Here is a 15,025-nt window from a genome sequence, read left to right as displayed (position 1 = left end):
CAACTCTCACAGGCACCCACAAATTACAGTAAATCTGTTTGATTCTGTTGGGACGAGTCGCACACAAGATTAGGGTTGTGACAATACCAAAACTTCAAAATTTGATACGATACCAAAAAAAGTATTGAAAATTTAGATCATTTTTGATACCCAATACAGTATCATCCTCTTTAATAAAACCCTTGTGTGCGTCTTCTGGTGAAGTGCGCATGCGCGGGGCCACACAGCACGTGTTCAGTCTCTTCCTGTTCATTCCCTGTGCAGAGAGAGAGACAGATGCACACACAGGCGAGCGCGAGTCACACACACACACAGGCGCGCACGAGTCACGCACACACACACACAGGAGCGCGGTGTCCGTGTGTGTGTCTTCTGGAGAAGTGCGCATGCGCGGGGCCACACAGCACGTCATCAGTCTCTTCCTGTGCATTCCCTGCGCAGAGAGAGAGACAGACACACACACAGGCGCGCGTGAGTCACACACACACACAGGCGTGCACGAGTCACGCACACACACAGGCACGCGCGTCACACACACACACAGGCGCCCGGTGTCCGTGTCTTCTGGAGAAGTGCGCATGCGCGGGGCCACACAGCACGTGTTCAGACTCTTCCTGTGCATTCCCTGTGCAGAGAGAGAGAGACAGACACACACACAAACGCGCGCGAGTCACGCACACACACAAGCACGCGCGAGTCACGCACATACACAAGCACGCGCGAGTCTCACACACGCACGCACGCACACACACACACAGGCGCGCGCGAGTCACGCACACACACAAGCACGCGCGTGAGTCACGCACACACACAAGCACGCGTGAGTCACGCACATACACACACAGGCGCACGTCTCACACACACACAGGCGCACATCTCACACACACACAGGCGCACATCTCACACACACACAGGCGCGCGTCACACACACAAGCGCGCGCGAGTCACACACACACACAGACACACACAGGCACACACACACACAGGCGCGCGTGTCACACTCACACACACAGGCGCGCGTGTCACACTCACACACACAGGCGCGCGTCACACAATAATAATAATAATAATAGATTTTATTTATAACGCGCTTTTCATTAACAAAATCTCAAAGTGCTACAACAAGAGCAATAATCACAAAAATAATGACCCACACACACACATACACACCCACACACACACACGAGAGACACACGCGAGACACACACACACAGGCGAGAGACAGACAGACACACACACAGACACAGAGGCGTGGGCTTAAGAGACACACACAAAGGCGCGCAAGAGAGAGACACACACACACAGGCGCGCGCGTGCATTGTTGCAATGTTACTTTTCTTGGTTGTTTATTAAATTACAGATTTTTCAAATGTTCATTTTTTCCCCTGTGCTTAAAACTCATTAAAAAGTGTTTTTAGCGGTCATAAGGCTATAGCAAATTCTTGCAGTGTTAGTTTTCTCTGTTGTTCAAGGTTTTCTTAGTGTTATTCAATGTTTTTACATTTAGTTTACTATTACGCTGTGCTTTCTATGGTGTAGTTAACTATATTTGTGCTTAAAAACTTAAAAATATATATATTTACATACAGTTCATACGGTCTGGAACGGATTAATTGTATTTACATGCAATCCTATGGGGGAAATTACTTCAGTTCACGACTAAATCGGGTTACAACCAGAGTTTTGGAATGAATTATGGTCGTGAACCGAGGTTCCACTATATTACTGTCAGACAAAATTCCAGGCATTTCACGGAAATACAAACCAGTATTACTGAGAGAGAAAATTAAAAGGCACACAATACAGTGACACATATTACAGCCACATACAAGGTCCCTTGCCATTTAATATAGACTGTTCATACAAATGTTTATGTACTACTGTTCTAGCGCCCGTTATTTTAACAGGCTTAATGTCTAGTATAATATAACTCAATTAAACATGTATTTAAATAAATTGCAATCCTGCATGCATTAAAATCTTTACATTGATGAAAACAAATTACAGAAATTTTGGCCATTAAATGTAAGTACTTCAAGTAATGCAAGCTCTTTGTAAAAAACAAGAATAGTGTTCTGTAAACAATAAAAAGTAAAGAAGTTTAAATCCAGTCAACTTTTTTTTACATCGATGAAAAAAATACTGTTACTAATGTAGTACAATTAAATGTTGCAAATGTTAATTAAGTATTGCAATCTTTTATAAAAGTTATACATAAAATTTTTAAAACAAACATTCAGGAGAGATTCAAGTAAAAATAAAAAACACGACTGCCTCAGACTCACTAAGATTACATAAATGAAGTCTACATCTGAAAATCACAAGAAAAATCATGTAATGTGACATTGCCTTTAGGTTAACTGGTTGCGCCAAGCTGGTCTGGATTGTGTGAGTGTGCCCTGTGATGGACAGCTTGGTTTCTTTGATAAGCTCTGTTTTCTCTGCCCTGTAGATAAATTGCTAAAATCTGAGTAGAAATGTGGATAGATGAAAATTGAATTCTGTTAATGTTTTAAAAGGATATGATATGTTTTTAGAATTCTGTGCACATTCCTGTACAGTATTATGCCTACACAATGTGAGGCAACACTAAAATGCTGTAGTGAATGCCTGGGTAATTTTTGTTCCCATCATAATGTAGTACTTACATGTATAAGTATTGCAGTTCAAATCTTCCTTGTTTGTAGCCTAAAATAATAGAAGATGGGAAAAGAAAACGAGTGGACGGAGGTACATTTACTCATCTATCTAATTTCTCAACTTTCTCTTTGCAATACATGATTTGGGTGTAGTGTCCAAACAAAATGGGACACAATGCAGAAACAACACATGCATCATAGAGCTGCACAAAGAAAGCACACAAGGTCAGTTTTTTGTCACCAGTTAGCCTACTCATGCCATTAAGTAAGGACATAAATATTTTTAAATAGGAATCTGAAGTCTAAAGGGAAAAGTGCAGTCCTATATTTTGCTAAAGTCCAATAAGAAGCTGAAAAGCTTAGTTGAAAAAATTAAAATGAGAGTTTAAAATGAACATAAAGCAAAGCACATCACATGTAATGTATTTTTATCCAACTTTGGATAATCATGGAATGTGTGACCACTCGCCATTATACCCTTTATTCAATTGACATTAAGAATTGTCCAGCATAGGAATGTGGCTAGTGATCGAATGCAAGCTAAGCCCAAAACGTCAGCATCCACAAGAAACAAAATGGTGCCACGGTAAGATGTTAAATAAAAAGATGTCTTTAAACACAGTTCAAATAAATTTTCAAAAGAGCAGACTCACGTTCAGTATATGTCAAAACCCTTCCAGGAAAAAGAAATGGTGCATATAAAATTTAAAAGAAAATCAAATCATAACAAGAATAAACAAAATCCATGTGGAGAGTGTGTGCATGAACATTTAAACCAGGAATCAAGAGCTCTTCCAAACTGCTGCCTATGGATGCACATAAGAATAATAAGGATATAAGAGAGTTGACAAATCAGAGGAGACCATTCAGCTCATCGATTTACTTTGTTTAGCTAATAGCTAAGCTGCCCCAATATCTCATCCAGGTACTTCTTGAAGGTTGTCAAGGTTTCTGCTTCAACTACATGTCTTGGTAGTTTATTCCAGATTTCCCATAACTCTTTAAATAAAGTGCTACCTGGCTTCAGTCCTAAATGCCCTATTCCCTATTAAGTTGAACGAATTCTATTGGATCTACTTTATCAACACCTTTGAGGATTTTGAAGATCTGGATTAGCCTTCTCTACTCAAGAGTGAACAGGTTTATTTCTGTGAGTCTGCCAGAGGGCATAACCTTAATTCATTTGATGCACTTGGTTACTGTCCTCTGCACAGCTTCAAGTGCTGCTATATCTTTCATCAACAACAACAACATTTATTTATATAGAACATTTTCATACAAAAAGTAGCTCAAAGTGCTTTACATAATGAAGAATAGAAAAATAAAAGACATAGTAAGAAAATAAAATAAGTCAACATTAACTAACATAGAATAAGAGTAAGGTCCAATGGCCAGGGTGGACAGAAAAAAAAAAAACTCCAGACGGCTGGAGAAAAAAATAAAATCTGTAGGGATTCCAGACCATTAGACTGCCCAGTCCCCTCTGGGCATTCTACCTAACATAAATGAAACAGTCCTCTTTGGATTTAGGGTTTTCATGGAAGGACTTGATGATGATGGTCACATAGACTTCTGGCTTTTAATCCATCCATCATTGTTGGAGCATCATGATACTTTGAGTGGGTGGTGGTGGCGCAGGAAAAAGCAAAAGAAGAAGGGTCAGTATGGATTTTAGAGCCACCATGAATAGTTATTATGATGAATTGAACATACAGAGTATCAGGATTAAGTTAAAGTGAAGTTATAAAAAGGCCATGTTAAAGTAATATGTTTTCAGCAGTGTTTGAAAGTGCTCTACTGTATTAGCCTGGCGAATTCCTATTCAGATTTTAGGTGCATAACAGCAGAAGGCCGCCTCACCACTTCTTTTAAGTTTTGCTCTTGGAATTCTAAGGAGACATTCATTTGAGGATCTAAAGTTACTAATTGGAATATAAGGTGTCAGAAATTCCGATATATAAGATGGGGCGAGATTATTTAAGGCTTTATAAACCATAAGCAGAATTTTAAAGTCAATCCTGAATGACACAGGTAACCAGTGTAGTGACATCAAAACTGGAGAAATGTGCTCAGATTTTCTTTTCCTAGTTAGGATTCTAGCAGCTGCATTCTGCACTAGTTGCAAACGATTTATGTCTTTTTTGTGTAGTCCTGAGAGGAGTGCGTTACAGTAATCTAGTCGACTGAAAACAAACGCGTGAACTAATTTCTAAGCATCGTTCAGTGATATAAGAGGTCTAACTTTAGCGATATTTCTTAAGTGAAAAAATGCTGTCCTAGTGATATGATTAATATGCGATTTAAAATTCAGATTACAGTCAACAATTACTCCTAAGCTTTTTACCTCCGTCTTGACTTTTAATTCTAATGTATCCAGTTTATTTCTAATAGCCTCATTGTATCCATTATTGCCAATCACTAAGATTTCAGTTTTCTCTTTATTTAACTTGAGAAAGTTACTATTCATCCATTCTGAGATACAAGTCAGACATTGTGTTAGTGAATCAAGAGAATCGGGGTCATCAGGTGCTATTAAGTACAGCTGTGTGTCATCAGCATAGCTGTGGTAGCTCACGTTGTGCCCTGAGATAATCTGACCTAACGGAAGCATGTAGATTGAGAAGAGCAGCGGACCCAGGATAGAGCCTTGTGGAACACCATATTGGATATCATGTAATGTGGTGACAATAGCTGCAAACAATACTCCAGATGCTGTCTCACTAGTGCATTATATAGTTTAAGCATAACATCCCTCAGTTTATATTCAACAGTTTTTATGATATAACCTAACATTTTATTTGCTTTTTGAGAGCTTCAGTGGATTGCTTAGATAATAAAAATGTTTTGTCAACATAAACCTCTAAATCCTTTTCAGAAGTTTCATCTTGTAGGGTAGTGCCTTCCTACTTGTATTTATTATTAACGCTCCTTTTCCCCATGTATACTTTGCACTTTTCTACATTAAAGTTTTTACCCAGCTCTGAACCTTGTCCAGGTCTTTCTGAATTGTTTTTGCTGCCTCCTCAGTGTCTACCAAATCCTCCAATTTTGGTACCAATTTTGAATTTCACAAGTTTACTAACAATACTGAAATCTATGCCATTATTATAAATCAGAAAAAGATGGGCCTAGAAAAGACTGTAAAACATAATGTAAAATATTTAGAAATATAACCCAATATCTTTGTGTTTCCATTTAATTTTTGCAGTTCCCAATTTCAAGCCTTTTCCTTCTTTTCATATCTTGCAGGCTTCCCCCGCTGCTCTGGCTAAATGTGTCTTGGCCGAAGTTCCCAAGCAAGTGGTGGAGTACTACAGTTATAAAGCCTTTCCACCTAAATGTCCAATAATGGATTCCCCTATATCAACGGCAAACACTCCAGAGTAAAAATTTATCAGAAGCTGATGTGGATTTCCAACACATGATTTGGGTGGAGAAAAAAATTGTGTAGAGTGACTTGAATGGTTTGGAGTCTGATAAACTATATATACTGTTTACATTCTAGTAAAAGCAGGATGAACACAAATAGTTCATTTTTTAGTTTCATTCCAATTTTCCACAATTGTGCATAACAGTACAAATAAAGTAAATGTCAATATGCACTACAGTTTTATTGATTATCATGGACTAAACATTTGCCTACTGCAGTCTGGGTTCTCCTTTGTTCAAAACTGCCATAGGATGCATGTTAAAAAAAGTGAGGCCCTGTGGACCTGGGTTTACTTGTGTTTTATCTCCTACTGTTACTTTCAATAGAAAGCACACATGCTACAAGTTAACCAACTTTGTTACTTTCCCAGTGTTTTGAATCCAAAAGAGGGATTAGAAGTTCATTTACAGGAGAAGCGCAAGTTTACAAAGAAACACACACACAGCCTAAAATGCAAAGGGATAAAGAAGTAGACTTGGAGTCTACAGTCTAGTTTTGCCTGCTTTCATATTTAAATCATCTACATTTTATTTTTATTTAGCTAGGACCCTGACTGACTCTTTAAACAAGACACAGAGTAAATTATTTTAAAGCTCATTTTTCAAGGCGTTATTTGCTTGTCTTCCTGTAATATCAAGAATTGTCCACCTTAATTTTGCATCCCCTCCCCTAACAATGCTGCTAGAAATTTTGTGAACTGCTATTTTCCAAGTGAACTAACACATTTACTGAATTTTCCATGAAGTGTTAAATTTCAAAAATTGGAAAACATATCAAGTTCAGTGCTGCAGTCCATGGACCAGTGGTTCTCAGCCTGTGGGGCGGGCACTCCTAGGAGGGCATAAAGTAACAAAAAGTGGGGCGCGACGATGTGAAAAAAAGAAAACAAGAATCAAAAATATGAAAAAACATCTCTTGAAACCAAAACAAATTAACTTAAACTACATTCTGATACTAGAACAATAAATATAGAGTTAGATAAATGTAGATAAAAGTTAAGTAGGTATAATAAAATATGCATCTATATTTAAAAAAAATATTAGGGGGTGGCATGATTAAAACTGTTATGAAAACTCAGGTCGCAAATACTTAAAGGTTGAGAAACGCTGCCATAGACCCCTAAACTAAATGGATATTTGGCATAAATTACATGTGACATCCTGTTGCCTCCTCTCCAGTTGTTGCCTGCTTTATATTGCTTTTACTCTTTTATAGATGAGGCTACTTAAGAATGGATTGAAAAAGTATTATTAATTATTAAATTTCACAAATCATCTGCTTTACTGCATAACAAAACACCCTGAAGGTAATTTGATTAAACAGACAGCAAAATAGGAAAAGAACTATTGCTTCCAATATACTTCCCCACCTGAGCATACAGTACATATGTACTGTATTATTCATTTAATCTTTATTATGTCAGTATTTATTTCAAACAACTATGTATCTATATGCTCTAAATGTCACTTTTTTAAAAATAAACTGAATGTTAGCTTGCCGACCTATTGTTTTTAGTCATTTCAGTCTGGGCATTTGGAAAATAAACTATGCACTTGCAGTATACAGGATCGAAGTATTTGAATTCTTTTTGAGAATTAACAAAACATATAATTTCAAGCAATTCAAATGAGTTTGAAAATATAGCTTATTCTCATTGTATCATACCAGATTGCATGAAATATTACTGCTGCTTTAACCTTCAGTTAATGTACTGGCTACACAAAAAGCAGCATATTCCAGTAATTTAAAGATAATTACTGTATAGATGACTTCCTGCTTACATTCATGCGTTGCCACAGTATAATGTTCCAGCATATGTTACTTATTAGAAGACTGCTGCCAGGCCCTTGGTTTGTCATGCATTATTCAACATTATTTATTGTGAATTCTTGGCCATTTACATTATGAAAGAGAGGCTGCCTACTTGGATGCCTGCTATTCATCCTGTATCTCTGAGCAAGACCACTCAATACATTGTGCAAAAAATGTGTCTCTAACTACCATGTGGGCACAGGATGTAATCTGCCTAAATGTCAAGAATGTTGAATACTTTTTGCCCCTAAACTTACAGAACAAGGTACTTGAGCACTGTGTGGCAAGAAGCACTTTGCAGTTGAATTACTGGTTTATTCTAAAACTAAATGAAACTGCAACACTCACAGACAGCTCTTCTTCCTCTGCAACACGGGGGAGGAGGAGGTAATTGCTTTATTAACTTGCTGCACACTGACGTCAATACTTTAAAGTAGGGTGCTTATCGGTGCCTTTTTGCCTGAACTCTTTAGGCTTTAAAGTAACTGGCTGATTTTTGAAAAATGTACTACAGTGCTTCATCAGATTGGTACGCATAATATTATTGTGTACGCAATCACCAAATGTAGGAAATTGCTGGGACATGCTGTATCAAAATTATTGACACATATGGAGTTTTAGGAATAAAACATGTAGAAGCCTACACAACTGAACAAAAGTGCAGTGACGCAAGGTATTTCTATTCAACATCTTTAGCAATGCACTCAGTAGTTACAGGGCTGCTTTTGTCCCGTTTAGGTTCCTTTTCTTAAAAGAAGGAGGAATGCTACCACACATTCAGTATCTGTTGTGTTGTATTCCCAATAATGACTTCGTTAACATACTTTTGTCTTGTCGATCTCACAGACAGCCTCAGATGCAATTCAGGAACAAAATGGTGCTCTCAAAATTAGTCCACACATGGCACAGCTATGCACACAGCCATACCTCATACAAGGACAATTTTGAGATCCCAATTAATGCATACCTCCCAATGTTTTGTGATGTGGAAAAAACCTGGAGTACCTATATAAGATTCCAGATGAATAGAGATTGGGCTGGATGATGGGAATGTATTGAACTATAGTAGAGTAGCACAGTGGTTCGCATTCAGAACCACCTCAGTCACTATCTGTAATGTGTGCATATTTTCTCTGTTATTGTTGATTTCCTTTCCTAGGTATTCTAGGTTTATTCCCATGTCCCAAAGGCACTGTTGATTGACTGGTGACTCTACATTGCTTGAGTGTGTGATTACCTGTGCCCTGATAAGGTTTAGGGTTTGTAACTGTGAAGAAAGGTTAAAGATCCCTACAAGACTACTGTAAAAAAAAACATGATGTTTAAATATTTGTTGTGCAAAATATACTTGTGCCATTATCTGTATGATCTGTAATCTAAGTCCCCCAGGTCCACTTAGAGAATTAAACTGTTCAATCACAGGGCAAACACTGCTGGGAGAAATCTGCAAACTCCAAACAGAAAGTGACTTGGCAAGAATTGGAGAGCAGCCCTAACCACTGCACCACCTGGCTGTCCTGAGTTTATGTCACTGAATCTTAAAATACATTTAACAAAAAAAAATGTACTAACATCATCTTAGTTCACCTTCTACATTTGTATTATTATTTTATTACATCATACAACTGAAGTTTATAGATAAAGAGTTAAAAGAAATATACATTAGTATTTTATAAACAAAAATTGTAGTAAAAGATAATGAGCACTGAAATTAATATAAGTATATATAAAGTCAGGTGACTAAAGCACAAAGCAAAATTATAAGTGATCTTGTGCACTTTTACTTGTACAGATTTCAAGTGGCCGAAGATTTGCAGGCAAAAGATGTTTTACTGTCTTTTTCAGTGACAGATGGTAGAGTGTTTGTTCTGCATTTCTCTCCTCAGACATGTTGCATCACTTCAGTACGGCTGCTCAGTGCAGATGGAACTGATGGAAACATGAGTGGCTTACTGTCAAAAAACAACAAAAAAAATCTCAGAATTTAATATTTTCCCAGAATGTTATGATTTTAAAAGTCAGAGTAAATAAATAAATATCCCATGTATAGTAACATATCAATAAATGAGTTACTTTTTTTATAAGAAACTAATATGGTATTCAGAAAAATATTGCATGCTTGTGTTTAAAATATATTGTCTTTTTTCTTGTATAAAATGTGTCTTCATGGAAAACAAACAGAATAAAGTATTACCTCTGTAGGTAACAGATTTACCTTAAGCAAGTGACTGCATGATGAATTTGTATTTGTGAATAAGAGAAGCATAATTAATATACAAAATTGTGTATCCTTTGTCTCTTTATAAAAAAATAAATAAAAATGTAATATTTATTTCATTATTTTGTCCCATTGCAAAGTAATTTGAAATATGAATGAAAGCACTGATAAATATTTTTATTACGATGTGACTGCAAATATATGAAGAGTGTGCTAAGTGCATAAAGGAGATATCAACCTCAACTAACACCCCACTACAATATATTAATGAAGCAGTGAAAGGCATGGACTGACTTTTAATGTTAAAATTAATAATTCTGGTGTTAATAAAGGCAATGTCCATGAAATAACATATTTAACTAGTGCATATTTTTATTATTAAATTTAATCAATCTGATGCAGCCTCATGACACAATATGTTCTTTCAACAACCCATGGTAAAGCTTTTTTTCTTGGTTAAGCATGCATCTCTGTAACCTAAACAACATTCATCCAATATGCTTGTCTTTACTATACAGGGTGATTCAAAAAGATTCATTCGATTTCAAAATAATTTATTTCACTTGTAAATCATTACAGAATAATGCAGTAAATTGTAAATGGTTTAGGTGAGCATAAAGTTTATTATGTAATTTTACAAGTGCTCAATATGACCTCCTCTAGCTGTATGGACAACATCAATGCGATAGTCAAATTGATCCCATAATCAATTGATCACGTCGAGTGTCACTCTACTCAAGGCTCTTTCAATACGATTTCGGAGATCATCCAGTGTTGTTGGGAGTGGTGACAGCCAGAACCTCTATGACCCCTCTTTTAATTGGTATGTGATTGGTTCCTAGGCGCTTCACAGTTGTAAAAATATGGCACTTTGAAATCAGATTAATCTTTTTGAATCACCCTGTATTATACTTTAGTAGGATGTCTCCTGCTTGAAAATAAATAGCATTTTGCAAATCAGATCATTTAGAACTACAACTGGTATTAACAAGGTTGTAATGGAAAAACATTCATTTTTATGAGGATTAGTTTCAGCTCTTCAATTCAGGCACAGCAGATTTTGGATTGCATTTCTGCTCCAGCCTTTTAGCAGGAAAGGTGAGTCTTCAAATTCCAGGTTCACAAACTCAAACTGTACACCTAATTCAATGTGTCACTTGACCTAGTTTATCATGAACCGAGTGGACATTTTATTAGACAAACTGTCTACAAGCTGATTTCTCAGAACATGACAACTTCAATTGGGCATGGATGAGAAAAAGAGTCAAAAGCACAGCTCATTTTTGGTAACCTTTTTCACTCTAATGTACCTTATTAATGCCGTAAATCAGGCAATGGATCTCAATTTGGCCCATGCTGCTTCTCCTCATAGATTTTCTTTTGCATTGATCTATTATCTACAGAGTTTGCTATATTAGACTTAATTCACTTCCTGATTCCTGCAGGACTTTTCCAGCTTAACAGTATAAAACATTATCTTTTTGAAGAAGAACATAAAGAATTCGGTGCACTGCAGAAAACACTCTGTGGATCAATGTATTTTTGCCTTATCCTGATCCATCCATCTTTATGGATTAGCGGGAATCTGTGTTTTTTCATACAGGAAGGAAAGTATATCTTATATGAGCTTTTGACCACCATTCCTTATCAACAACAAGATATGATATGATATGGCATGTCTTCTGGTGCCTTTTTTGGAACTGCTGCTGCACACCACCATTACTTGACATGCTGTAGCATGTCTGTTTATCAGCAAAAAGTCAACCTTCAGCAGTCGTTTCCATCAACTGTTTGTTTCTGAACAGAGGAATACCACTTCCTGGCTGGTCTGAGTGGTTTCTTATTCTTGCTACATTAGTAAAACAGTTTTGCTTAAAAACCCAAGCACTGGTGCAGTTAGTTTTTTTTTAACATTCAAACTCTTTTTGAGAACATAATTAGAGTTAAAACATATAATTTTTATCATAAAAGTATTAACATATCTTTAATACATATATACCTACCTGTATTATATATCAACAAGTATTTCTCAGCCTAATTGTGCTTCATTTTCTCCTCTAAGAACAGAAGCTGCTGAATCATGACATAATACTTTGAGTTTTGGTCCCATGCTTGTGGTGGTACTGGTGTATGATTTTCTTTGTGCTCATTACCGCTATGGATCTGGTCTGCACTTCTCAGATAGCAGTAAATCTGCTGAAAAACAGCATTTCCTAACTCGTCTATACATATCCTGAAATAAAACAGAACCATATCATTACAAGAAGAAGGATTAATGCAATTTAACAAATTAAACTGTATATAGCTGCAGACATCCACCAAAGAACAGGGATAACAGGAAAATGAATATTGTGCACATGTTCCCCTTGTTTTAGGGACTGCAGTGTCTGAGGCTAGATGGGGTACTGCAGGGAATTCAAAAGTGCAAATGAGGGTAGGTCAGTTCATATACTGTACTGGTTAATGACCAGTGTTTTGTCATTCTTCTTGAATGACCTGGGGTAAACTTTAAAAGGAGTTTTTCTTGCATTTGGTAGGTTTCAGTAAAAAATAGCTTCAGGTGTGAAAATTTTAATTGTTTTTGCTGTTAAAATACAAATGACATTACAAATAAAGATTGAATGACTTATAATGAAACAAAATATGAAGACTTCAAACCTTTGTCAATAATGTAATTTCAGAGACAAAGTACCAATTTGCTTATGAAAAATTAACTGAATGGCAGGGTAATTGTTTTTGTGGCAGAGTAATTGTTTTTAAAGATTTACACACAGTATGACAGATTGACAACCATAATAGGCACATTATCAGATCTGCCAGAAAGATGTAAACAAATATGCTCTTTAATTCTACAAGTTTATTTTCATAAAATAATAATTCTTCATTAAATTCACTCAAAAAACTGTTCTTGGGGTATGTTATCATTACGTAGGTACCTTAAGTTGAAAATCAATACTTTTAAAAGACTTTATGCATCTTTTTCAAATAGACCAGATATAAATTACTTGGGTGTCATATTAATAACTTTAATTTGTGTAGAAACAGTCTCAATGGATTTCATTACTTTAAATATCAGCACTGCTCACAGAAGTGATTTTAGGGGCATGTTGCTAATAGCCAAAAACTTTATGTGGACTTTATTTAAAATTAACAAATATTGAAACTTTAAAAAATTATTTTTGGGCTATGTTACTTTTACACAGCTATGTCAAGATGATTTAAGTCAAGCTAAATGTGCCTGTTGACTTTACTTACCTGTTTATAGTACAATTGACATAGGTTTGTTGCATATCATTTTTGTCACGGGTGTGACAGAATATTATTTCTGAGCTGTCCTTATTATAAGCTGTTTACAGAATGTCCAAAGCATCCCTCAGTACAGCATTAACTTTCAGATTTGTATTTAGTATTTTATTATGTTGTATTGAACTGGAATTATTGTAGTGTAAAATGAATGCAACTTTGTTCATGCACAAAGAACTCTGGATCATAATTCAACTTTATATATCAGAATTATAAAATAAATCTTGTAGTTAGTGTAGGTTGGTACTTACATGTAAATTATACGATATGCTGCTGTAAGAATATTGTTTCTTTTAATAGAAGCACATTTTATATATTGGCCAATAGCAGGAGACAACTGTAAAACTATTATTTTTATGGTGTCTTGTTTTGTTGTTTGTAATCAAATTATACCTTAATCACTAAGTTCCAATTTTTCAATTTAATCTTATAAAAAATGTGCCTGTGTGAATGTGTGACTAAAAAACATTATACAGCAGTAGGTGTCTAGGAAATGTCAGAGTGCATACTATAGATCCAAAAAATACATGGATACATACAGTCTAATCTGTTAAGGCAGCTAAACTGGCAGTATGGAACACATACATTTTTTTAAATATATAAAACATCAAACTAAATGGCTGGAACTATTTACAAAATGTATTTAGATTATTTTTGCTGCTCTCTACAAATATTGTACTCATTACAGCTTTACTTCTCGCTCAACGGTCACTTATATACAGTAGGTTTATCCTGGCTTTCCATGAATTTCAAAAGTTTCATGTGCATACAAAAAAGACGCACTGAGTGCCTTGTTATTTTCGACATTTATTTGATATATGATTTTTATTAGTATTGGAAACACAAATGACCAAAGAAATGTGCTTGTCTGGAACTAATAACAATCTGCCATTTCCTTCCAGTCTACAATTAGACTGTGTAGTACAGAACTGGTTTGCTAATTGTAGGGGCAAAATTAATGTCCTATATCTGTATATTAAAGAATACACTTGATCCTTGACAGCAATTTAAATTGCTTATTAAATATCTTCATGGTAGCTATCACAACAGGCTGTACACGAGGCCATAAAACACTCTAATTGAAAGTAAAAACAATTTAAAAAAGTTTTTCATATGAAAAAATGACATAATTTTAGCCATGGATGCTTAAGGTCAAAATCAGTTTTGTAGGCTCATGACAAATGGCATACTCTGAGCACCACCTGGGAATGTGCTGAAATCACGTGGATTTACCCTCCCCAGAAACGTCCTGTGTCTACAGCTGCTGATCTCAGAAATCAAATAATTCCAGTTTCCATGGTAATGCTGGAATTTGCAGACTGGACTTGGAAAGGGAATGAATATGATTCAAATTAAAAAGCCCCAAATGGAGATAGGCTGGAATTCTGGCTTTCATGAAAACAAAGGCCTTGATTACTGACTTGACTGTTGGCATTTTGTCACTTTCTAATAAACCAGACCTTTTAGGAGCCAAATACTGCAGAATCATAAACCTGCTGAAGGTTTGATAGCATGTTTCTTTTGTGGCTGTATACCATACATTAAATATGAAATCTATTGAATATTATATATTTCTTTACTACCTTGTAAAAATGTGATTTTCATTATTTAATGTGTTTTTTT

General features: G+C 35.9%; 2 protein-coding genes across 2 annotated transcripts in view; one reads left to right on the top strand and one right to left on the bottom strand.

The window, feature by feature from the left end:
- Window positions 1-7,013, top strand: part of cpne7 (copine VII) — a 263,075-nt gene extending 256,062 nt beyond the window's left edge. The window contains exon 16 of the mRNA XM_039763335.1: window positions 5,889-7,013. Within this exon, the coding sequence (XP_039619269.1) occupies window positions 5,889-6,026 (138 nt within the window). The 3' untranslated portion in view covers window positions 6,027-7,013. The remainder of the gene's footprint in view (window positions 1-5,888) is intronic.
- A 5,095-nt stretch (window positions 7,014-12,108) lies between these two features.
- The window catches only part of LOC120535456 (serine/threonine-protein kinase Nek11-like), a 233,992-nt gene continuing 231,075 nt past the window's right edge, over window positions 12,109-15,025 (bottom strand). The window contains exon 16 of the mRNA XM_039763333.1: window positions 12,109-12,332. Within this exon, the coding sequence (XP_039619267.1) occupies window positions 12,134-12,332 (199 nt within the window). The 3' untranslated portion in view covers window positions 12,109-12,133. The remainder of the gene's footprint in view (window positions 12,333-15,025) is intronic.

The sequence above is a fragment of the Polypterus senegalus genome, chromosome 9, assembly GCF_016835505.1.
Source record: "Polypterus senegalus isolate Bchr_013 chromosome 9, ASM1683550v1, whole genome shotgun sequence".
Taxonomy (NCBI): Eukaryota; Metazoa; Chordata; class Cladistia; order Polypteriformes; family Polypteridae; genus Polypterus; species Polypterus senegalus.
This window is presented reverse-complemented; position numbering and strand designations above follow the sequence as displayed.